Here is a 24374-nt window from a genome sequence, read left to right as displayed (position 1 = left end):
ACAGTTTTGACTTGCCAAAGCAGGCAAGGACTCTCCTATTGATCTCAATGCCACAGGTTGGGAGATGAGACCATTTCAGTGACCATTTCAACGTTTTTTATGGCAGCTTCCTGATGTAATCCAGCATTACTCCCTGCTGGCCAAGCAAGGCTCACCATAAAAAAGAGGCCAGACCTCAGCTGAGCATCTGATTCAAAGGAAAATTCAGCAGCGAGCTGAGCCCTGGAAGGATGAATCAATACGCAGCGAGCTGCAGCTCTGGATTTCAGCGGAAGTCCACAGCATTTAACCTACTTTAGCAGATCAATGCGGYGGATTTTTAATCAACATATTAATCCTCAAATAAAAATAATTACCCCAGAGATCCGTATTAAAGCCCCTTAATTATATCTCATTTCATCACTTTTTTCACTCGGGATGAAGAGCTRCAAAGACCAGAGTTTCTCAGTGTCGTTTTCAGGCTTAAGAGTCTCCCTTCCCGCTCGGGTTTAGCTGCTCGTGAGAGGATGAGACGTTTGCCRAGAGCCACCCATCCCTCCTGGATGAAACCCGGGGGAAAAAGGGGTGAGCAAGCAGGATTTGGCCTTCCACATGCACATGGCACATCACAAAACAGCAGGGGAAGGAGCGAGGAATGTTGTACAGTGTGTGAAAAAAACATGGGAATGGCTATAAATCAAATTGCAATGTCCTCTCCTTTTGCCAGGAAAGACCCTACCAGGGCTCTGCCGCCTTTCCCGAATTTCCCTGCGTGGAGGGGACTTACCATGGAATTTCCTTCCCGGAGCAGCCTCTCCTGCCTGTCCTTCCCTAATGCAAGGGGTTTAGGAAAGAAGAGACTGGGTGAAGGTTGCACAAACCTCCGCATGGAGCAACCTGGGCACCGTCCCTTGGCTTCCCCCCGGCCAGCTGAGTGCCAAGGGCACATTGAAACCCTGACAAACCGCAGAAGGAGAGGCCAAGAGCAGGAAAGAAAAGCTGAGAAGTCCTTTTGTCCTAATATTTCACTTCTACTTTATTGTTTTTTATTTCAGTTTATGCTCRGGGTTTATTTTCCCCCGCAGTTGTTTGTGCTTAGGATGACTAGGGCTGCAAAGTCTTTAGGACAAGTGGGAAGAGCTGAGAAAATCAGGTGAGACCTCAGGTGGCCATCAGGTCATCGCTCAGAGCACAAGGGAGCTTGCTACTCCATCACCTTCCAACATACTCCAGAACTCCTCCAAAAATGGGATTTTAAACCTCCTTAGGGAGTCTCACCCTTTAAAAGTTCCCCGGCGTGTCTGGAGCTAAATCTTTCCTGCTGTAACTTCATTTCTTCTCCTCACAGGGGTTATCGGAGCAATTCACCACATTCCTTGTGGCAGCAACCGTTGGGGTATTTCAGGACGGTTATCATTCCTACCCTTTATTTTCTCCAAGCTAAACAACCACAACTGGGCTCTTTCCAACCAAAATGCATCTTTTGGGAAGTGAGGTGCCCCACGCTGGCCTGAATCCCCCGGCCAAGGCCTCGCTGCTGAGCAGGGGGCTCAAATTCCATCCATAACCACAACACTCCTGTTTATCCATATTCTTATTACACTTGCTATTCCCTGCAGCGAGAAACAGTTTCCGACTGTCAGCATTTTGCTTGCTCTTGGCACTAGATGAGCTGCAAGCTAGGCAAGAACTGAACCATCGATCTCTTTTGGCAAATTACTGCTCAATTACAGCAGAACCTTCCATAGCAGCTACCTACGCTACCGAAACCCACTTACCTCAAAGCACGTAACAAATATTCCCTTTTAAAAATCACACCAACCATAACCATCTCATCTTCGAATGAGATTTAAGTAAAATAAACCCTGTGTGGGTCAAGGTTAAGCACTCAAGGTTCCCCACTGGTGTTTGCTGTAATAAGAGCAGGGCCGTTTGCAGATCAAAGCCTGATGTGATCTACAGCAAATCAGTCTCAGCAGTAAATTCATGCGAAGGCAGCAGGGAAAACGTAAAGCAGCCTCCTTGCTCTCTGAAACACTAACAGGGTTGCCTTGATTGTARGAAAAGCATCTGCATTTTTGCTTCTAGCAGCATTAAAGTTTCGGCAAGTGACTTCTGCAAAAATTTGACCTCTGGAGCCGTTTCAGCTTGAATTTACATAGGGTGAAAAGCCTGTATTGCACAGTCTGACCACAGGCTGACATCCCACTGGCAGAAGTCCCGAAACTTAAGTAAAACCTAGCTTTTTACAGCAGCTGCAGAATAAAGCACAGTCCAACAGATAAACAAATCCAATCCTACCTAACACTGGCTTTTGCTTGCGGTCTAAGAGACATTACAGATGCTGGACACATCTTCCCAAGAGAGATTAACCTTGTCAGCACAACACGGAGCAGGGATGCGAGCCCGTGTAATGGTACAGCTGCATCCCAGCCTCAATTCGCCTCTCCAGACAACTTTTCCAGCCCCTCACGGCCCCTCTTACCTTTTGAGATAGTTTCTCCCGTAGAGGATCTGCTGCAGCAAAGTGACCACGGCAAAAGCGCAGATGAATATGAAGAACAAAGTTCTGTTTCCCAGCAAATCCCTGCTCGAGGAAGGGTCCGTGTAGCCCATCCTGCAGCCGCTGAAGCTCTGCTGGAGGAAGCTCAGTCCATGGTCACCTTTATGCCCTTTCCCTTGGGAAGCAGATGGGGACGCTGGCTGGCTTTTCCACAAGAAATCCAAGGATAAGGTATCCCATTGTTCAGCCCTGCTGCCCCTTCCTTGCCCCTTCTGGGTGTTCGCTCTGGGGTGGGTGGCTGGCTTCCAGCGGAAAGTTTCCGGGCAATTCAGACGTGGGCAACATCTAAAATCACCTCTCCAGAGCGCAGGCAGCGCGTGCTGGGCGCGAGGCGTTCTGCGCCCTCCGAGCCTCTCCGCAACACCCGCTGCTTGCAATTATCTACTCCAATCCCATTTCCATATTCCAGACGGGGGAAGCGGCAAGTAAAGCGGAAAGCTGCAGGCAGCGGCAGCGCTCCGGCGAGCCGCTCCGGAGACGCATCGCGGCCGGCTCGCGCCCTGGCTGCGGCTGAGCGCCGCCGGCGTGAGCGGCGTGCGCCGCGGCCGCGCGAGCCTGCCCCGCTTCAGGCAGCCCCCCTGCAAAAACAGCGGCAATGTGGGCAGGGGAGCGGCGGAGCGGCCGGATGGGGCATCCGGAGGGCGCTGCGGGAACSCGGTGCCTGGAGTCACACGCCGCTCGGGCTCCTCCGATTCCGCCGGTTATTCCTGCGCTGGGAGCGTCTGCAAGGTCGCCGTGCAGCTCCTCAAGGACAGAGCTCTCCCTTCCTGCATGCTGATTTATTGGAGGCTTCTCTGTAGCCTCGCAGCCGCAGAGAGGGAGAGACTGCCCCTCAGTGCAGGCTCTGCAAAACTATGCATTTAAAGAGACAAATATTCTGATGGCTCCTGCGCCCTGAGCAGAGCTCTCTTGTCGGGGGAAGCAACAAGACTTCAGCTATGGGCAGGGAACCTCTTCTGAAGGGTCCCTGCTGCCAGGAGGGGCCTGATTCTGCCCCCAGGGCAATGGGGGGGAGCAAAATCTGCCCCCAGTCTTTCACTCCGTAAAGCAAATGCCTCTGTGAGCTTTCTCCATAAACGAAATGCCTGGGCTGCACGGTTGTTTAACCCCAATAACTGAGCGGGAGAAGTATTCTGAAAGCAAAACGAGGGGGGAAAATGCTTCATGTAAGAGAAGGGCAGGATTTTGACGTGAATAAATGTTCCWGCAGTTCAATCAGCATATGCAAAAGGCTGCCGTGTGCCAGCAGCCCAGCTGCGTGGAGCTGTGAGCAGCATCTCCACTCTGCCCGTTGATGAACTGGGGCTGCATGGGAAGAAGGGCCACGGGTAACTGTGTGTGACCTTTTCAGGCCAGTTCCTGAAGGCTGGGCTCATCCTCCGCATGCACCTAGGCAAGAGAAACAAAAGGTTAAGCAGCCCTTAGTTATTTTTTAGCATGTAAGAAAAGTGTTTCAGGTAGGACTGGTCACCATGAGCTCCCTTCACAGACATGGATCTCCCGAGGGGAGATCCAACCCTTTGTCATCCCTTGACTTTGTGGTTACAGTGCAGGCTTCACACATGCTCTCCTTCAATCCCTTTCACAGCTGTCACACATGCATTTGAGAACCCATCTAACGGCTTCGTTTATCAGCTGAGCATAAACAAGGAGTGTTTATCCCAGATTAGCGCCAAGATTATCCAGTTTAATGTCCTGTCCATGTGGGGAAGAGTGGAAGAAAGGGGCAAGGATGGAGTGATACCTCCTTGGGGACATCCTCAAACATTCTGTGGTTCAGGATCTTCCCGAACCAGGAGAAGCAAAATAGGATTTTGGTTAGAAAAATAAATGATTTGGATGCAGTCATGTGCATTGTACAAGGAATAACACGTACGATGGAGGACAGGCAGATTAAATAGCAGAACCAGCCTCAGTCCCTCTTATAGGACCAAGATGTTGCTTTTAATGACCAGAGAGCAGATTTTGACCATTTCTATCCTGTCACGGGTGTGAAACCAGTTTTACAGATCCTAATAGCACCAAGATTTTGGTGAAAACTCTTCCTGTTTTTCTTCGTCTCCTGCCCTCTCTTCCAAGTGATTTGCTACTGAGATAGCTGTGCTGTGCTGCACCAAACGTGTGAGTCGTGTCAGTCTTTTTGCTGTTTCCTCTCCTGATTGAATGGCCAGCATGAGCTGGAGTAAACAGCACCCATGTGCTGTCAGTCACGCTTTGGCTCTCCGTATCCCCTCATCCTTCTCTGCTCTATCAGAGCTGGCTGGAAGATGTGGCATCTGAGAGGACTACGTGCAGGAGAGCTGCATCCCTCAAGCAAGCAGCTCAGTACTAAGATACATGTTATAAATGGAGAGGGTTTTCTGTGCCAGATCGTGCACAGATACTGTTCCTGATGTCATGGGTAAAAGAAATCTATGTTTGCTGCCTTCAAACCAGCACTACAGTAACGCAGCAGAACATGAAACAGAGCAGCTCTGTGCAAGCATAAAGGAATGGGATGTCTATTGACAATTTTCAAGGGATGCTCAAGGTTGCCTGCAAGATTTGTTGTGAGCAAAAAAAGTCACATGGTGTGTGGAGAAGGGCTGAATGAGCAATTGCAGCAGCGTCTTCCCAGAGGCCTTTCGAGAGTCTGACTTGTCAGCTACAGCCTCCTTCAAAGCATCAGTGAGTTAAAGAGGACAGATTTCTTTTAAAATGATTTTACACCCTGTGCTTAAGCAAACAAGCAGCAGCARCAGATCCCCTCCTGCGCCTGAGAGGGGCTCGTGGCAACAGACTGTGACAGCCAGATTGTAAATGCAGATTTGCTGAGTACGACGGGGCTCTAGTGGAGTAGCTGCTGCCTGTGCAATGGGCAATGCAGCTGCAGTGCTCCTGGGCAACACTCCCTGGGGTTGTGTTCAATTCCGTTCTGCCCTTAGGGTACAAGCACAAGGAGCCTGGGAGGCTGCAAGAAGCCCACGAAGAAGAAGCTGGGCAGTTCTGCAAAGCACCCCAGCTAATTGACATAAAAAATAATGAGCGTCGAGGCAAAGCAGAACAGCCCATAACCCTAGTTATAACCCCAGTTAACATGTCAGTTAATCTAGTTAGAACCCTAGGAGTCTGTGTATAGTCTCAGTTTTTCTTAGGTGTTGTTTTCTTAGCTTATTTCTTGTATTTTTTTATTTCTCGGACCTGACCTGGTTGCTGAATATCATCAGGAATAATCTTTCATGAAAAACTGCTCCCATGTGTGCAGTGAGGTATGAGCCCTCTGATGCTCCAGATTGCTCTGAAGCTAAAATGAAACAAAATGGAATTAAAAAGAATTTTAAAAATAATAAAAAATGAGTTAAAATTGAATCCGAAACAGAAGGAAATCTTTTACTGAGATGATAATTCTGCAGCTCCACACAGGAAAAGATACATTAGTAAAAGTAGAGAATCTGTTAGGACTCATATTTGACTGTCTGTGCAGAGAATGTGCACGTCTTTCTCTGCTGAAAGGACATTACATGGCCCTTATTCCTAAACTGCTGTCTCTCTTTTAATACAAAATGAAACCASTTTCTGATGTGCATGTGCAGCTGGGAATTTCCTAAGATACCTCGCCCTACAGGTGTCATTTAAACCAGCGTTTGATGGATTCTGTGCTGTCCTTTCAGGTGAAAGCAAGAGCTTTAGTCTCTTGGACAGAAGGATCCGTGTGCTGGCTGTGCCCATCACCGTGCACATAACCGAGCGCGTGTCATGCTGATCCAGGGCAAAGCAAAACAAGCTTCCCAGTCCCCCCTGGGATTTGTGACTGTTCAGCCCCTCTRCACCCCTTTCTTGAACGCTCTGAGCATTAATGAATTTTCTCATGCAACACAGCAGAATATTGTGGGATGGAAAAGGTTTAGCAGAACATCTTTTCCATCTCTCTTTTGCCTTTTCCAAAAATAAATAAATAAATTGGCTCTATTTACASTTTCTGCTAAGTTTCTGCCTACTGTTAGGTCACTGACTTTGCGAAGCACTAGCACATAGGTACATGCCTGGAAGATTTTGCTGTATTTGAAACTCATAAGCATATGATTATCAATATTAATAGTTTAAAAGCTATAAAACATGTAATTATTAGCATAAACCAGTGCTCAACACAATATCCAGTCCCCCATCACTATTCTAAGTCCTTGTATCTACAACTCTGATATTAAAGGAAACTAAAAGGATTCAGCTAAGCTGTAAACACGGATTTCCTTAGGAGCTGGGCTAAGGCATGAGGATGCCAAGGCTGCCAAGGGCCACGCTGGCACCGTGTCCCCTCCCTTGGGAGGAATCTCCCATATGGGGGATATCACAGCATCCCATAGCATATGGGTTATTCACTGGGTATCCATTACATCATCCACTGAATYCTGATTTTATCCCGTTTCCTCATATTGCAGGGCTCCACGCTAGGGGCAACCTCAGCAGCCCAGCGCTGTTTCCAGCCTTTTCCAGATTCTTTGAGAACTTAGGAACTGCAGCCTGATTTCCACAGTTCTGTGCACACTCACAGCAACCCTGCCAAGCTGTGAGAATGGTGCGACTGCAGCTTCTCTGCGGGGAAAAAGAAACAGGGCTAAATTGCTTTTACAGGCCTGGTATCTGTTAAAAATATTAGTTCTATTTTGCAGCACTGTGTGGGAGCCCTGGACTTCACCTCAAACCAGCAAGGCTGGATTTCTGCTCGAATCATGGATTGCAGACACAGAAATCCCGCCCCAGCTGAGCAAGAACTGCTCCCTGCACAGGAACGGGAACCTGCCTCTACCCAAGGCAAATCCCARCTCCCATTTAGTTGCACAAAACCAAACTTAAAACCTTCTAGTGAAAACGTGCAAAGAGCTGGAGTTTGTGGCACTGACTTCACAGCGCTTTTTTTTTACATTTTTTACAGCAACGATAGAAATGAGGCATTTATTCTGAGATATTAAAGCTCCCCTGAAATCTGGCATAGGAATTGAGATGTAGTCAAAGAAACAAGGAATCTGATCCTGGAATGTGTTTCGCAGAGTCAGTGAATATCATGAATCAATATGGGGGGAAACAAAAGCAGAAAAGGCTCTTTTGCATAATAAGGTAATTAAGTACTTCAAAAGTACTTCACTGCTTTCTTGCAACCAGGAAGTGGAAAATAGAGTTAATATAGGAAATGATTTAGCCTACGGAAAAATCACCTTTGTCTTTTTAGCACAGCATTGCATTGACTTGGTATTCCAAGGAACGAAGTATATTCCTCTTGATTTAATCATCMGCTCAATTCACATGAACCTCCAAGTGCTCCAAACATTCATCTTTTACACCTTCTTCATGATACCCTGCTACAGCAATTTATCGTAACTTATACTTAAAACTTATACTAAAAGCATYGTAACTGTACTTTATACTAAAAGCAACAAGTTGTATCTTGGATGGTCTACCTGTTTACCTGAATTACTATTCTAGGCTAAGCCATTATGTTTTCAGACCTATAATGATTTTTTTAAATGAATTTTGCATCTTAAATTCCTTCAGTCTGTGACAGAAATTCCAAAAGAAAATCCTTCTGGTTTCTGTGGTCTTCAAAACTCCCCCCTCTTCCTGAAACGTATTTTATTTTGCTCTGCTAACATTGTGGAGCTGCTCAGTGGAAATTTGGATAACTGACCCTATGGAGATAAATTTCTCGTCCTGCAGCACTGTGCCCAGCTGTGTCCTTGRGTCCCTCCTGTGAGTGTGGATGCAGCCTCCAAGCTCTGCACAGCATCCACGCCGACCTGCACACAGGTACAGAGGCAGCTACTAATAAAAGTGGTGACCCTTCCAAGCCCCTTCCTTTGCATGGGTAATTCCTGTGTCACGCTTATTTGTATTAAGGTAGCAGATACCACTCCTGAAGCAGCATTGTGCTGTGGCTAAGCATTATCAGAGCCCATCCTTGCTAAGAAGAATTTATGGCTTAAGCAAGCACTAAAGAAAAGGTGARAGAAGGATTTATTCACTCTGTTCACAGAGGGCAGGAATCGAGATACAGAGGCTGTATTTGAGAGCACGTGGCCATTCAGCTTGTGTGACTAGGAGCCAAACCCAGCCACCACAATAGGGCATTTTGCCCCCAGGGAGGCCAGAGAGGACAATTTGCCTCCTAGATCAAGAAACTGAGGTGTAGATGAGGCCAGGCTCATCCCTCACCTCTGCCAGCAGCTTGAGCTCTGCAGAAGCAATGAACTAATTCACATCTCCCCCATGGCAGGGGCAGTGCTGAGGTGCTGTTAGCCCTTGGTTACATAGACTGCACCCTGCCAGTCATTTAAATAGCTGAAAACAAAGTCCCTTACATACATTTTTCCCTAAAAAATGAAAAAGAGGGAGTAGTAGCCTGTGCACAGTCTTTTATTCACCTCCAACGCACGGGAGCTGCAACAGCATCTGGCCCACAGGATCCAGTGCTCTGCAAGARAGCTCTCCTTTGAGCACAGGGAAGCACAGCATGGCATCCAGCCAGAACTGGGTCTGCAGAACATTCCCATCAGCATCAACATCTTTATTTAAACTCCACTTTCAATCAGCTTTTTTTTTTATTTATTTTCTTCCAGGTGCATCCAGCAGCTCCTCTGTGGAGCTAAGAGGTCTGTGGGTGGCTTTTTTTTCCTGCAGTGTGGGTAGGAAGGTATGTGGGAACTGTAATTCAGTCACTTTAAATCACATGAATCTAAAGCTTGAAAGGAAAAATAATAATAAATGGTGCAGATTGTCAGGCTTGGTGCAATTCTCATTCAATTAAAGCTTATTTTAGCACAGGGCAGTTTATTTTTAAAAAGTTCTCTTGGCACTTTAATGCTTTCAAGCTACCGGGTAGCTAAAAAGGTCTTGCTGGGAACAAATTGCTCTTGGTACAGCAATTTCTGAACTGCATTTTTATTTTCTGTCAAATGACAATAAATAAGATCCGCATGAGCAAAGAGCAGCAATAAAATAGCTAGYGGGCTAGCTTAGGCCTTAGTGGCAGTGAGGAAGCAAAGCTTTGGCCCCTGGTAAAAAGAAAGCTCAGACTCAAGCATGGTCAAAACATGCTCTTTCGGGCTTTTCTTGCTTGCATCTACCAAGCTGTTCTTCAATGTGTCCAGCTTTAAACTGTGGTTGGGGATTGTCTGACACTCAACAGGGAAGGGCAAGCGCTGCAGGACTGTTGCTACTGTTTGTTTAATCCCAGAATGGTTGAGGTTGGAAGGGACCCCTAGAGACCATCCAGYGCAGCCCCCTGCTCCAGCAGGGACACCCAGAGCTCGGGGCACCCGGTCMCATCCCGGCGGGTTGGCAGATCTGCAGAGCAGGAGCCTCCGCAGCCTCCCTGGGCAGCCTGGGCCAGGGCTGGGCACCCTCACMCCAAACAAGCTCTTCCTCACGGCCACATGGAGCTGCCTGCGCTGCAACTGGCACCCACTGCCCCTTGGCCTGGCACTGGCCACCACTGAGAAGAGTTGGGCCCCTTCCTCCCTACCTTCTCCCCTCAGGTCCTTGGACACACTGATCAGATCCCCTCACCCTTCTCTTCTCCAAGCTAAACAGGCCCTGCTCACTCAGTGTCTCCTCACACGAGAGCTGCTCCAGSCCCTTCCTCATCTCTGTCACTCTGCACTGGCCCCTCTCYAGAAGCTCCACGTGGCCCTTGTGCTGGCGAGCCCAGAGCTGCAGGTTTGGCCTCCCCAGAGCTGAGCAGAGGGGCAGGATGAGGATCCCCTCCCTGCCCTGCTGGCAACGTCCTCCTGATGCAGCCAGGAGCCCATGGGCCTCCCTGGCCACGAGGGCCCTGCTGCCTCATGGGCACCTTGGTGTCAACCAGGACCCCCAGGTCCCTCCCCGCAGAGCCACTTTCCAGCAGGTCAATCCCTAATTTGTACTGGTGCCAGGGGCACCTGCATTTTGTATCTAGAGTTTTGTGATAATATCTTAGCTCCCATTTCATAATCTGGCTGACACATGAACAGCCCAATGTGTATTCCTCTTTTCCAATCCATGCTGCGTTTTAGGAAATGAACCACAGTGCCGAATTCTCATTGAAATGGGTCCAAAAGCTACTAGATGATGAGAAAAGCCCTTTCCTGATAATAAAAAATCATAGCTACTACTATTTTTAGGTCATCCCAATTTATGAGAGTAGTTGGCAAACAAGACTGATGAGGTGAGTTCACCCATTGGAATAACAGGCAAAATATTTGCCTAGCAAAATGAGCAATAATAAAATGAGCTCATGGATATTATATGCTATATAGTTTCATGGTGTCATTATAAATTGACTAAACTATTGCTCTAAGGTTTAACGGAAAAAAAAAAAAGAATTTAAAAGGAAGAGGAAAAGCATGTGTGAAAAACATCCTTCACCCTCTTTAATTTACAGCTTTATAACGTTCCTTTGCTTGTGAGTTGCTTGATTTTTGCACTTCAGGCCTGTGGCCATGCTTCAAATACACTGTATTTGTTTGCATTTTTTTTACTTTTTTTTTTTTTTTAATTAAAACTCTAACCTTCCCCCCAGCAGCCCAAAAGCCAAGTCATCTGTATTCTCAATTCTGTATCATCCCAAGGGGACAAGAGCCCAAACTGGGATGTGCCCATTAGGAGGAGGGTGGGCTCCACTCCACGCTCCACCAGGCTTCCTTGCCCAGGATCCCTGTCCTCCTCACCACCTTTTTCCTCCCTTGTGAGCTGGTGATTGTGGCACTTCTGGATCATGCAGGTGTACTGCAAGAGTAACAGGCATAAATGCATGAAGCTTTTCAGTTAGGACATAAGGCAAATAAAAATTCTAGCTTTAATCATGAGGCTGTGCCAGCATGAGGGCTGCGAGGGCATGAGGTGCCTGACCAGCTCCCTAATTCCTTGACTACCACCTATTCTAAAATGCCTAATTCCTTGAACTACTTGACATGTCCCAGAGCAGAAGATGCACCTAACTGTCATCAAACAGGGACAGCACACAGAATTTCACCTAGATTTCCAGTAGTATTTTGTTCTTCTTTTCTCTTTCTCTTAGCTACTAAAGATGATCATCAGCAAATTAAAAAAGTATCTTTTCATCCAAATGAAATATGCTCTGGCTCCCTGCTCATTTTCTGTTCACGAGGCTAGTGCTCCCCTTTGCTACCCCTTCTTCCCACTCCTACTCTTAACTTCCCTTCTCTCCCAGTTAGAGGAAGAAGAGACAGATCTGGGAGTTGGCATTTCTTCCTCTGTGATATTCAAAAATATTCCAGGAGAGAGGACAAGAAGGGATCTACGCTCCAGTCAATACGATAATGAAAAGTAAAGCAGATATTTTAAAATACCTTCTGGCAAAGCACTGGAAGAACTGAGAAGGCAACAGAGATGGAATGACAGTAATCTGAAAGTACTAAAAGGAAATGCCCCGTTACACAACACACAGCCTGGGGAGGCCCTTGCCACAAGGCAGAGAGCTCTGTGAAAATCAAAAACTTATTTGATGGCCCATGCAAAGGCTAAGAACATGCCTGGATTGAATGGCAACTCCCCAGAATCCCTGCGTAAACTGGGGAAAATTGAGGTCTTTTTGCAACTGTCCATTCAGAGGGTGGGAGATAGGAGCAGTTTACATGATCTGAAGCATTTACGCTTGCATTTTCATGCCCTTCACAGTGATACCCAACCTTGAGGTTCACCCGAATGGATGTCAGGGACAGATGACAGGAATTCAAATTGCAAAACCTCTCATGTCAGCGTAACTGCCTCCCTGACCTTCAATCTGAGGGCGAAAGAAGGAAAACTAAGGGCTGTTAACAGAAGCTGCCCTGGGTTTCTAGGTTATTTCTCACCCTTTGGTCATTGCATTCTGCTGCAGATCAAACAGCACCCTGCTGTGCCAGTAACAAGTGCAGCTTTAGGGGGGCTACAGCTTCCTGTGCACTGCTCTAGTGCCACGAGCGCTTCAGGAGGAGGAATTTAAATGCCTGCAAATGAAATCTTCCCTCGCTCTGCACTTAAAGGCTAGCACAGAACCCCCTGAACAGCACGCAGCTAAGGCCTGGGCAGATGCCAGGCTTTGTGAGTTGTGCCAGGGCTGGATTTGGCCTGGGATTTTTCATTTGTACAACCCCCATAAAGTTGACTCATTGGGCAGATGCTGTGCTACCGCTTAATCAGAGCCTGAGCCAATATCCATTTAAATCAATGGGAGTCTGACTTGATTATCAAGGGAGGTAGCAGAATCTAGATCACTGTATTATATCAATTCAGCCTCGTTTCCTTTTTTTCTCTCCCTCTCACACACAGCAAAATTTAACCTGCAAAATTTAATCTTCCATTATCATCAGTGCTGCAGAGACAAGCACGCAGACCCTTAATCCTGCAGCCAGTCCAGCACCCACAAGCTCTTTTCAAGCTGCAGAGAAGGTTTGGAGCAGCCCTGGGAAGCATCCAATATTTTACTGGACTGATATGCTGAATAGTTATTTCAAGTGTTTTATTTTTTTCCCATTTCTTACGATGTCTGATAAAAAAAGCATTAACTAATTACTTTAATTGCACTTGTTTTGTAGTATTCATGTGGGACCTGGACTGCAGCTGCCTCAGCTTGATCCCATCTGGCTGGCGGAAGGGAAATTATTATAAAATGTGTTTTCCCCAGAGCAAATTGGACTTTCTGCTCTCTATGGAGGTGGGGAAGCTATTGGAACCAGGTGTATTGCACATAAATCGTCCCTGGTTTGAAGCAATCTCATGGAATCCAGCAGAAAAAATTCAATCAACTCTATGGAGTCAAATCAGTCTAAATCCCCTCCCTTTTATTTTTTCCTGGGAACATTCACACAGATTGCATTTAATATAAAGAAAAGGTTTGTTTGGGGATTTCTTTTGCGGGGGGGAGGAAGATGTCTTGAAAAGGTATCTATGGCTTTCCAACAAGAATATTACTAGTTATTGAAACTAAAAAATTTGCAGCTCTTTGGAGTAGTTGTTACCTTGCAGGCAATAAATTATCCGCAACATGATTAAGATCACTTATGGAAAAACATGCTGCGAGGAAGGGAAGGGAGGAAAACACCCCCGTACGAACCTGATTAATCWAGCATAATTGGCAGCAAGCACCGAGGACAGATTCTGTGCTTTCGTGAGGCATCAGACGTGTTTCAGTGCAGATGAGTTTCTGCCTCAACTCCAAGGGACATCGTCGTGGTTTCTCTGCTCCCATCCTTCTCGTCAAGCCCTCATGTCCTGCCTCCTTTCACTTGGGCTCCAGTCCTTTACAGATGCCTGGTGCTTTCACAAGAGCCAGAGCTCCCGTGAGGATCTCTGAACTCRGAGCTGCTTTTTGCACAGTCCTTTTGGGCTCTGCTAGAGGGTCAGATTTTCCCCTTCACGCTTAGAAATCAATGGCCAAAGCTGAATATTACTCCCTCTCCGCAGCTGACTTTGAGGAGCTGACATTTTTGCCCTGCGCTACTTTAACTTTGTTTCTGAACATGCCRCAGACATGCCCAGAGTCCAGAAGAGGAGCTTTGGGAAATGTTTTCTCCTTTTTCACTAAACAAGTTCTGACAGGTCGACCATCCAGAGCGGAGCAGCTCCCTTCCCTCTCAGACCTTTGGCTCGCAGCTCCAGGAGGCTGTCAAAGGCCTTTCCTCCTCGCCGAGCAGGTTCGTGTCTGCAGCCTGGTTGTCTGCAGCGCTGTGCAACACCCTGGGGCCAGGTGGCATCTCCTGACTCTGGAAAAGCCTMAGATGTGTCATTTTGGGCACAGGAGCATTTTAGGACTCTCTTACAACTGCACAGTGAAGGTGCAGCATCTGTTCTAGCAGGTCCTACCTCTCCCAAAATACCATCTCCCAACTAGTTGTACCCGGCTATAGATTATGTAAATACTCACGGCGTGCCAGCACAGGATGGCTTTCTTGGTTCAAGGCAGCATGAAGCTGTAGTATCTTAAGCRCACTAACTTGGTCTAAATTGATATTCCCATGGAAAAAAGAAAACCTGTGCTGCTGCTGCTCTCAGCTCTGCATCTCTGTTGTTGTACAGCACACACAGATAACCTGGATTAGAATAAACCCAGCAGGGAAAAAAAAAAAAAAGATAGTTTTCATGTAGATCATCTGCTTTTCCAGCAGAACCAGCTTGTTAGGTAAGTGGGAGGGTAAAGAGTGGGAGGGTAAAGACATGTTGCACAGACCAAAAGCCCATGGGTCTACATAAACACAAGGAGCTTTAACAGCAGGAGAGCTACTGCCTCGCTGGGTGACCCTGCATGAGGAGCCTGAGCACATTTTGCCTTAGCTGAGAAGCTGCTGGGGAAGGGAGAGGGCGCACAGGGCTGTGAGGGYGATGCTGGGTCTGAGCTGGCCTTTGCTGCACGTTGTGCAGCTGCCGAGGGGCAATTATGTGCAAAATAACAACAGTGACGCTCCAAAGCTCCAGGCATCTTCCGCAGATTTCGCTGGCCATTATTCCAACAGAAGGCTGCTAATGGCATCTGATTACTKGCTTTGTGCTACTGTCATTTAAGGTCACTTGGAAGGACACAAACTCTTCCCTATTTTACTGTGTGAGATTCAGGCAAGAGCATGAGTTTCAGAGATGGGGTTTTTAAAGGGCAGTAAACTAATGAGACATGGACTTTTTTGTTGTTAAGTGCAGATGTGTTTTTAAGTGCAGGAGGGCCATGATTTAAAAAAAAAAAGGAATAAATGAACATCTCTGAACATCTCTGCTGATAAATGAAACACTACATAGGAAGAGCAGAGTCTAACACTGGAGGATAACATCCTTTCATCAGGGTGAGGAGGTATCAGCTGTCACATGCGGGGAAAAAGAACAAAAATAAAAATGAGCCAAGCTAGAGAAAAGGAAAACCAGGAAGGCCTCTSCCTGTCTTGACATTATGGCATCTCCTCATGGGCATCAGCAGTTGGAGCTCAGTCAGAATGGATGCTGAACATCAAGGTGTCTGTTACTTCTCAAAGATCTGCGGCTTCTCAGGGCTAATTAGAGTGATGATGAAATTGGGCTGCTCAGCATGGGCAGCCTTCCTGCTCCTGCCCAGAAGGGCCTCAGTGGAAGCCCAGATAAGGCCTTGATGAGACCTGCGGTCAAGGGCTGGTCCAAGCTACCTACATTCATCAGCAAAGAGCTTGGCAATGTACTTGGGAGCAGAATTGGAAGGAAAGGAGTGAACCAGCTGTTTCAATCTGTGCTGTAAGCATTCCTGATTAACCCATATGATTAACCACAGCTGATGGTCTTAGAACAGTAGGTCTGAGGATTAAAGTATTATGTAGGCTGAAAACACCACATGCCACATCCCTAAATCACTTTGCTTTGTAACATTTAATTCTCTGCATACTCTTAGGATGAATTCTTAAGTCCTTATTCACTAATAGGAACTTCCATGTCAGATCTACTTAATGGTGAGGGCTATTCACTCACCCTCAGAGGCTTTAGCAAGAGATTCYGCCTGCAATTCTACTGGATCATATTTTCTCACATATAATCTTCAAATGCTGCCTTAATGGTTTCCCTGGGAACCACTTTGGGAAATGTCCCAAATGCAGAATAATGGGAACTAAAACCTCTGGGYTTTTTTTTCCTACAGATAATTCTTAGTACAAAATGTCCATTCCTTCAAGTATTAATTGTAAATGAACCATCAGAGTGTATCATACAGCCTTTCTCCAAAAATATGCACAAAAACATGGCCAGTTCTTAAAAATTCACGGTCCAACTGTGCTCTGTGTACATGTCCAAACTCCAGCGCTTTGCTTTATCTGGGGGACTTTATTTTCTGTTGGTTGTGGTAACCAGAACAAAGTTTTTACTTTGTATATGTCATGTTACATAGAAAACCACATTATGTTGTGGCAGATGTAAAACCCAACTAATGTTCAGTTCTCACAGCATTAATGATATGCATACCTCATTAATATTGTGCTGTTTCTGAACTGAAATTAAAAAAAACAGTAAATCTATCATTCCTTCCAGAGGAAACATGTCCTGGCTCTTGCTATGAGTGTGCTCAGGACAAAACTGGCTTAAACGATGAGCACTGCCTAGAGATCTAGCTTCTTTACAACTAAAACTAAATGAAATTAATCCTGGTGTTAAGACTTGATTCAAAGTTCACTAAAGTGGAAACTGTTAATAACAATAAATAAGTGAATTCCCCAAACTACGGCATTCCATGTCTGAGCTGGGATATAAACTCAAAATTCATAGAGTGACAGATGAATTTAGGATGGAAGGAACATGGGGAGCTCCTCTAGTCCAACCTGACACCCAAGGAAGGCCTGTTCTGATTCTAAACCAGGGCTTGTCCAGTTGAGTTTTGAGCATCTCCAAGGATGGAGATTACCGAGTCTGTTTTAGTGGCCTGTTCCAGTGTTTGAATGAAGTTCACTAATTAAAACTGCACTGAGATTCTACAAAACTTTGGTAATTTGCCTCAAGACACATTTTTCTCTCTCTCTCTCTCTCTCTCTCTCTCTCTAGCTATGAAGCTATCCCAGAATCTAATCCACTGTGAAAAATGTCATTAAAAATAATTGATCAAATAATCTGAGTCCAGAGACCTGACATACCAACAATTTGCTCACAAGGCAAATTCAAAACTTTATTTTGTCCATATTATTTTCACATTATTAAAATGTCAAAGCTTAGGTAGGAGCCTTGCCAGCTTTGATGGGCTCGCTTTTTTTGGTAAGAAGAAAATTCCTGCTTTTCAGGTGATTTTAAAATCAAAGCACAGGACATTAAAAGCTATGGGTCACTACYGAACATAATGTAGCAATATTTGGAAGTTTTCATCACAAAGAACACAGACTTCTTGAAAAAAAAGGGTAAAGGGGATAGATGCCTCAAATAATCTGGTCTGCTYTTTAAAACTGGTAATGGGGAGGGTATCAATCTCAGCTGCCAGTCAAGGGAGTTGCACATGCTAAACAACTCTGCTCATCTAAAAAAATTTCAACAAACCTTATATTCTTTAAGTGGAGGAATGACATAAATTCTCCCATGTAAAAACAACAACATCCAGTAAAACTGAATAATATATATATWTTTTTTTCCTGAACAGACTGTAGTGCTCGAAAAATGTCATACATTGCATGGCACAATAATGAAAAGAATTGATAGATAAAATAGATAGATGGATACTCTGGAGAATATCTTTGAACTGAAAAAATTAGAAGTAATGGAAATTTAAAATTAGCTATAAAATAAATAAGACTCCAATATAAGAAAGGGCTTTAAAAGAGAAGGTGTTAGTTTAGTAGTTTGGTAATTAATAGTTTGGTAATTACAAAATACTGAAATGCATAACTAGATCACAGGGAATAAACCATTTCTCCAATAAAGAAAATGAGGGCACTACTTTTACATAGGAAATCACTTAAAGGGTATTGGCAGAAGTAGCAGCAAAACAGAACTGGTACCAGAGCACATAGTTCTTACACTCTGAGGAAAAACAGGCCAAACAGGTATTTCTTTCTCAGGTCTTGAGGCAGGAGATATGTAACAGCTCGCACATTGGCACTGCTGATTTGTCCTGCTGCACAGGGCTAAGGAATTTTGCTAAAACCAAATAAGCAGAAGCAGGCAGAAATACTCTCAGTATTTGAACTTGTCACACACACGAAAAGATGCTCTTCAAATATTAAAGGCAAAGATGGTGACATGAGATTTCACGGGTTTTGTTTCTCTTTCGGTTCTTTAAAAGGAGAACTAAAAGCTCCTTGGTGGGTTTAACATCCTCTCTGGTGAGAGCAGAAACCCATGAGAAACCCAAAAACTGTTTTTCTTGTATAAATTAAAACCAGTTTTCCTAACAGAGACTTAAATGATAACAATAAGCAATAACTTTGAATATTTTACAATAATCCCTTTCATATCTGAATGTCCAAATTACAAAACTCTCAGGAGTGAGATTCATATAAGGCAACTGCATCTTAATTCTTTGAGAAGTTATTGGGAGTTCATTAAATGGACATTAAGGGCTATTTGTGGTCATGATGAGCAGATGCCTGGTGACCCTCTGTCTCATTAGAGCAACTCACCTGGCCTGCAACACCTCCTGTCATCCTCTTTCCTAAATCTCTTTCACACGGGTCATGAGACCATGGAACCCATATGTGAGCTTCCTGGACACACATGACATATGTCCTATGTCACATGTCATGCCACAAGGACGTATGCACATGGGTTGCACAACAGGGAACACATTTGCTCACACAGCAGTATTAAGCCCGCTAACAAAGTAGTTTATTGCCAAAAGATGGGTTATYTGTGTTCAGGGTGCAAGTTCTCAGTTTCTGAAGTGCATGGACTGTCATTTATATGTGATTTCACACTCGATTCACTCCTAGGCCACTTGCTGCATCGAAGCCGGTCCGATGAACTACTGATTACATCTCTGTTCTGTGACTTAGTGACCTAGTATGCTCCCAGCATCCCGCATTCAAAGCCACTTCATAACTAATAGCAGTCCTGAAGAGAAACTTGCAGCAAAAATAACAATCTGACATTCCCTGAACTTAATAAAAAGAGGTTATTCTAATTAAACTGTATTCCAATACTGCCTCCAGTTGGCAAAGCTCCATGGTTAGACTTTAGCTCTAAGAGCAATCCAACAACTTTGCAATTACTTAAGTTGTCCCTTCCCTCATGCATAGCTCAGTATCATCTAGAGCAAGCCATGCCTATAGGTCAAAGAATTAACAACTGAACTATTGGCAGATGTTTTTCCAACTTTCCATTCCCATGYAAATCCTAAGACTCAGAACCTCCTACCTGCACCCACTGCATGACATTCAGTTGTGCAAATACCACACAGTCATTTCCTGATTCCTCCRTGGATCTTGAGTAGCTGAGTATGTGCAAAGTGCTTCTGGGTCCTCTGAGACGAGATGCTACATAAATGCAAACACTGACTCCTCACATTTTCTCACTTCCTCCTAAAGGGAGTCTTTCCACCAAAAGGAARACTGTTTTTCAAAACTTCAGAAATGCACTTCAGTGTCTAACATACAAACTGGACTTCTGAGATGGGTTAATATCACAGTACACAGAATAATAACCAAAAATAAAATCAATGCTTTCTTTACATAATCTGTAAGAAATTAGATCTGGAAGGAACCAATATTGATGATGAAAAACAACTGCAGTCTTGATGCACTAATTCACCTGCTTTAGAAATTTCCTTAGAAATATTCTAGAAAAAGGTAGGCCTGGCACTGGCTGCCCAGGGAGGCTGCAGAGTCTCCTTCTCTGGAGGTCTTCCAAAACAACCTGGATGTCRTCCTGTGCCCTGTGCTCTGGGTGTCTCTGGTGGAGCAGGRSGTTGGACTAGATGATCTCTGGAGACCTSGTCCAACCTCAGCACTTCTGTGATTCTGTGTCTGTTAGTCTTCRTAACACTTCTGCATGCTGATCTGAAACCAAGTAAATTTTAGCCCTGCTCATACCAACACCTGCATCATCTTTGAGCAGCAATCAAGCTGTTAATATAAAATACTGCACCTAATCACCCTAATCAGACATCTCATTCTGATATCTGTGAAAAGCAAAGTGCAGTTCGTCTTTCAACAACGTGGCTATAGACATAAATGTGCACAAAACAAATGACAGCTCCCCGGGGGCAGGTTGCAAACCAGTGGTGAGAACCACGCCGGTCCTCACTGCAAGGCTGCAGTAAGATATGGGACAGGCACCATTCCTCTACAGAGCTGTGACCTGCTAATACGGGAGCCCAAGCACTTCCAGGAGACAAGCATGAAAAGGCACAAGCTGTGTTTTCCCTTCTGGAGTCATCTGTGCACTCCTAGATCATTTGTGGAAAACCTGGAATTTATCTTGTTCTCTTTTCTGTGATGTTGCCTCATTCGTAAAAACCTTCCATGTAATTAGAGCATGTAATGCCAAAGAGGCGCAGTGCTGTTGGCAATCTCCTCTGCATGGGAGCAAGATTCATTATTGCAATCTCACAATAAATGCTGGGTAACTCKAGATCAGAGGTTTATATGGAAATAGGAAGACTTTAAATTTCTCCCTCCGAGGGTGGAAAGAGTGWGACTTGCAGGGTCAGATGCTAAGATCTGGGTTCCTCTCTCATTCTCATCCACGCGCTGGTGATTTGCACTGCCATTCAATTTAGTTTAATGGGGTCCCACATGATCTGCAGCCTCAGCAAATGTCCTGACCACTCAGCCCTAAAACTCATGCTCAAAGGAGTATTAATTTGAATAACTCGGCAGCATCTGCACAGTGTTCAAATACTATTTAGAYAGCACAGGAAAAAAACAGACTGCAATCCCCGAGAAGTCAAGTTAAGGCACGTCTGTATCGTAGTCAGATTTGATAGGACTAAATTTGACTTCCCCTTGTTTATACTTCATTACGCAGCCATTTTACATTATCATCCCTCTATTTCCTTCTTCCATGATTCTGCACTATTCTTTTACACATTAAATTATCATTAAGTAGGCTAAGATTTGCAGATGCTATTTTCAATGTGAATGYTCACATTTTACCAGTACACCTAAAGGAAACAATTTAAAGCATGCACAGAGTTCAGCAACTAATTCCAAGTGACTTWTTGCTTATGATCCTCCCCCTTCCATAACATGCAGGCATTTTATAGATGTCGTGGCTTCCTCTGAACTCTTTCTTGCTTACATGCASACAAAGGGATTTTGCTCTAAAAAGCATTATTTGAAAAGGAATTCTTTTGTGTTGATAGTTGGTTCCTGTTTTTTTTAACAAAGCCATTAGATTAATGAAGACCACTGCAGCCCCAGTTTTCTCGTGAAGGTCTGCATGGACAGATCACAAACGTGCTGTAGAGATCACAGSACACACCAGCTGCAGGAAACCCAGCCAAAGCAGGAGAGCAGCAGCAACCAGACACCTTCCAACCAAACTGCAAAAAAAGCGCCCCTTATTTTACTGTGATTACTTATTTACCTTCTACAAGTGCTGAGGCTGCTCTCCTGTTTTGCCAGATTCCCTCTTTCTCTCTGTTTCTCCTCCTGTGCCACTCATGGACTCCTGCTTCTTTGGCTCTTGGAATCACTCCCCCTTTCACCTCCCCCAAGCGTGGAGCCAGATCCAGCCTTCACCTCTGCATCACAGGCAGCTTCCACCAATGCCAGGATCTAGTCTCCTCCCGATGGCAAATTCCAGGCCAGCCCACGAAACCCACCCCCTGCCTTGGCTGTTGCATCATGAGCTGGAAAAACCTCCTGTGCTTAAGGATATAAAAGGGATGTTTGCAGGGAAACAGCAGYCCAGGAGGGGCTGGGAAGGGTATTTACAACTGACTTTGAAAAGACCCCCCATAGATCTCTGCCTCCCCCGTTTTACCAGCACTGCCATTTCGTTCCTGCTTGCCTCTTTATTCACTTGCAGCTTATTTCTCTAGCAGCTTTTCTTCTGTGTGACAAAACCAGCTGTTTGTGTTGGTGGACGCCTCTTTCTTAAGCTCACTCTTGGCCATAGCTGGAAACAGCTTTCCGTTGCTCCAGGGACATGGAACCCCCCTGTAATCAATAAAACGCCTCTCATCTACATTTCTAACAAAAAGTCTTATTTGCATATCTAAAGCCCATCTTAAAAGATTTATTTTTCTAAAAATGTAAAAAAAGTTCTAAATCAATTCAACGTTTTATAGGTATGAAGTCTGAAAATAATAAAAAAGGAAGATTTCCTTCCTGCACAATTGTAGGCTAAACTCTGAATCTGTCCTCGATCCTGCAATCTCCTGTCTCATGAGTMACTTCACTCAGACACGGACTTATTTGGGGTCATTCACATAAGTAGAGTAACTTTTTAACCTCCAAAATAGGTGAAAAATTGCAAARACAGGGCTATTCAAAATTAAATGGTAATCGAGGCCAGGGCTGCCTGTGCCTGTTTGTTTAAAGGAGAGTACCAAGCATCCTTCTGCTCCCGCTAAAAGCCTCCGGGTAGATCTGCCATACGCCAGAACAACAACAACAGATTGCAGGTGACACCTGGAGCCACGTCCCTGCCTTCTCCACGTTCCATAACATCTTACACCTCAAATCAGCTTTGAAGCTTTAAAGATGGATAAAGCCTTGAAATACACAAGCCTGGYTAGGAAACACTCATACACATAAAGTGATGGCCAAGAAGTTGCATGGCAGGACTTTACTGGTACAGTTTGCCATGTCTGGAATATTGTCATAACTTATCTATCAATTTATTTTACACTAGCACCCAGGAAGTGCCTTTCCCAAGCTCTATTTAAGACACAGCACCACTGCATTTGGACTCTCTAATCCAAAAATCAGCTATTTTACCAACTTTGTCATTCCAAGTGAGATATATTCCCTAGATAAAACTCTCAGACAGGGATTTGGGGGAAATAGGAGTGAAAATTATACAACTCTGGTACCCAACTATTGTATAAACTTGATTGAGGACAGGCAGCGGTTGCAAGGAGCTTGACCCTGCAGTTAACCCAGCTCTGATGATGTTGCCCAGTTCATTCAACCAGTACATGTAATTATTAACAGTACAGGACCAGGGTGGACAAAGGTAACAAATGCTCTGCATGTCACATACAGGTCACACTGAGGAATGCTTATGAGCCACTGCCTAGAAGTGCAACTTAGAGAGATTTGTGACAAAATCTGCAATCTTCTGTTTTGCATCTATAGTGCAAGAGACTGAGCTGGCTTGCATTAGTTTGCAAAAGTTTGCTTGCAAAAGTTTGACTTTGCAGCTTCTGGGAGCAACAGAAGAAAAATTAGACAGACGTACAGAAGTAACAGAAATACTGCTAGTCCCAGAAATACAGYGAACAACTCTGTATTTCGGCTCTACTACCCACAGTACCAGCTCACTGCAAAGCAGGCACACTACAGCCTTGCCCAACTATGTGTCCACATRTTTGCAGCCTGGCAAGCTTAGCTTCAGCTTGTGTATGCAGAATAGCCAGCTGGACACCAAAATACAGAAAGCCTGCAGCTTAGCAACGTCCTCAGTACATTATTCAGTGAGGAATGCCCTTCGGAGCAAGCCTACAGAGAACTGTGTAGGGATTAATTTTGCTCGAAGGGATTTCGTGCAGATAGAAAGCATAAAGGTCAAAAGCCTAACAGGATTTTTAAAGAGGATTGGACAACGCAAAAACCTCACTTACATTAGAGATAATAGCTCTAGAGATAATAATGATATGTTTTAGGAGACATAAAACTCTCTCCAGCTTCAGAATTGGTGACAGCCATTACACTGCTTATGGCTACAAACTTCCCAGGATGAGCTTATTTCAAAACTGCCCCCTGCCAAAATTTCAACGGAATCACATCTGGAAGAGCGCACTGGAAAAGTTAAACAAAAAWTAATAAACTTGGTAATATAACTTTCCATGAAGTGGCCTCCAAGGCTAGAGGCAAAGCCCTGACACCAAAAGGGATGGGTAAGACTCCAAGGTGGGCAGAGACCGCTTTTGTTGGCATTCCAGCATGCTGAAATCTCCASTACAGTCATTGAAATCCCACCCTCTGTAACCTCTGCTATACATAAAGGTTGTTCAAGCAGCTTGGAGGAAATTTTTCATAACCCTGCTCTGTTTCTTTTGGGTTCTCTTTGATGTGGGACCTGACCTGACAGGTAAATTTGGTGACGGAGAAGCACTCTATTCCTAGGCACAAATGGAATAGCTGCATACATATTAAAACTATCACATTTGCCAGAGGAGACAAGAAGAGGAAAATTCACAGTCATAGCTGGAATATTATTACACCATATGCTTGTCAGCAGCTAAGCATGACAAGGTCCCTCCACAATCCTTGCCTTATTCCACCCTGTTGTATTT

General features: G+C 44.9%; 1 protein-coding gene across 2 annotated transcripts in view; it reads right to left on the bottom strand.

Annotated features, from left to right (window-relative positions):
* Positions 1-3027, bottom strand: part of ST8SIA5 (ST8 alpha-N-acetyl-neuraminide alpha-2,8-sialyltransferase 5) — a 38476-nt gene extending 35449 nt beyond the window's left edge. For both annotated transcript variants that reach the window (XM_026039887.1, XM_026039895.1), the window contains exon 1: positions 2465-3027. In XM_026039887.1, coding sequence (XP_025895672.1) covers positions 2465-2595 — 131 coding nt within the window. In that variant the 5' untranslated portion in view covers positions 2596-3027. The remainder of the gene's footprint in view (positions 1-2464) is intronic.
* Between the last annotated feature and the right edge of the window lie 21347 nt (positions 3028-24374).

Source organism: Nothoprocta perdicaria, unplaced genomic scaffold (genome assembly GCF_003342845.1).
Source record: "Nothoprocta perdicaria isolate Ctin4 unplaced genomic scaffold, notPer1 scaffold_10, whole genome shotgun sequence".
Lineage (NCBI taxonomy): Eukaryota > Metazoa > Chordata > Aves > Tinamiformes > Tinamidae > Nothoprocta > Nothoprocta perdicaria.
This window is presented reverse-complemented; position numbering and strand designations above follow the sequence as displayed.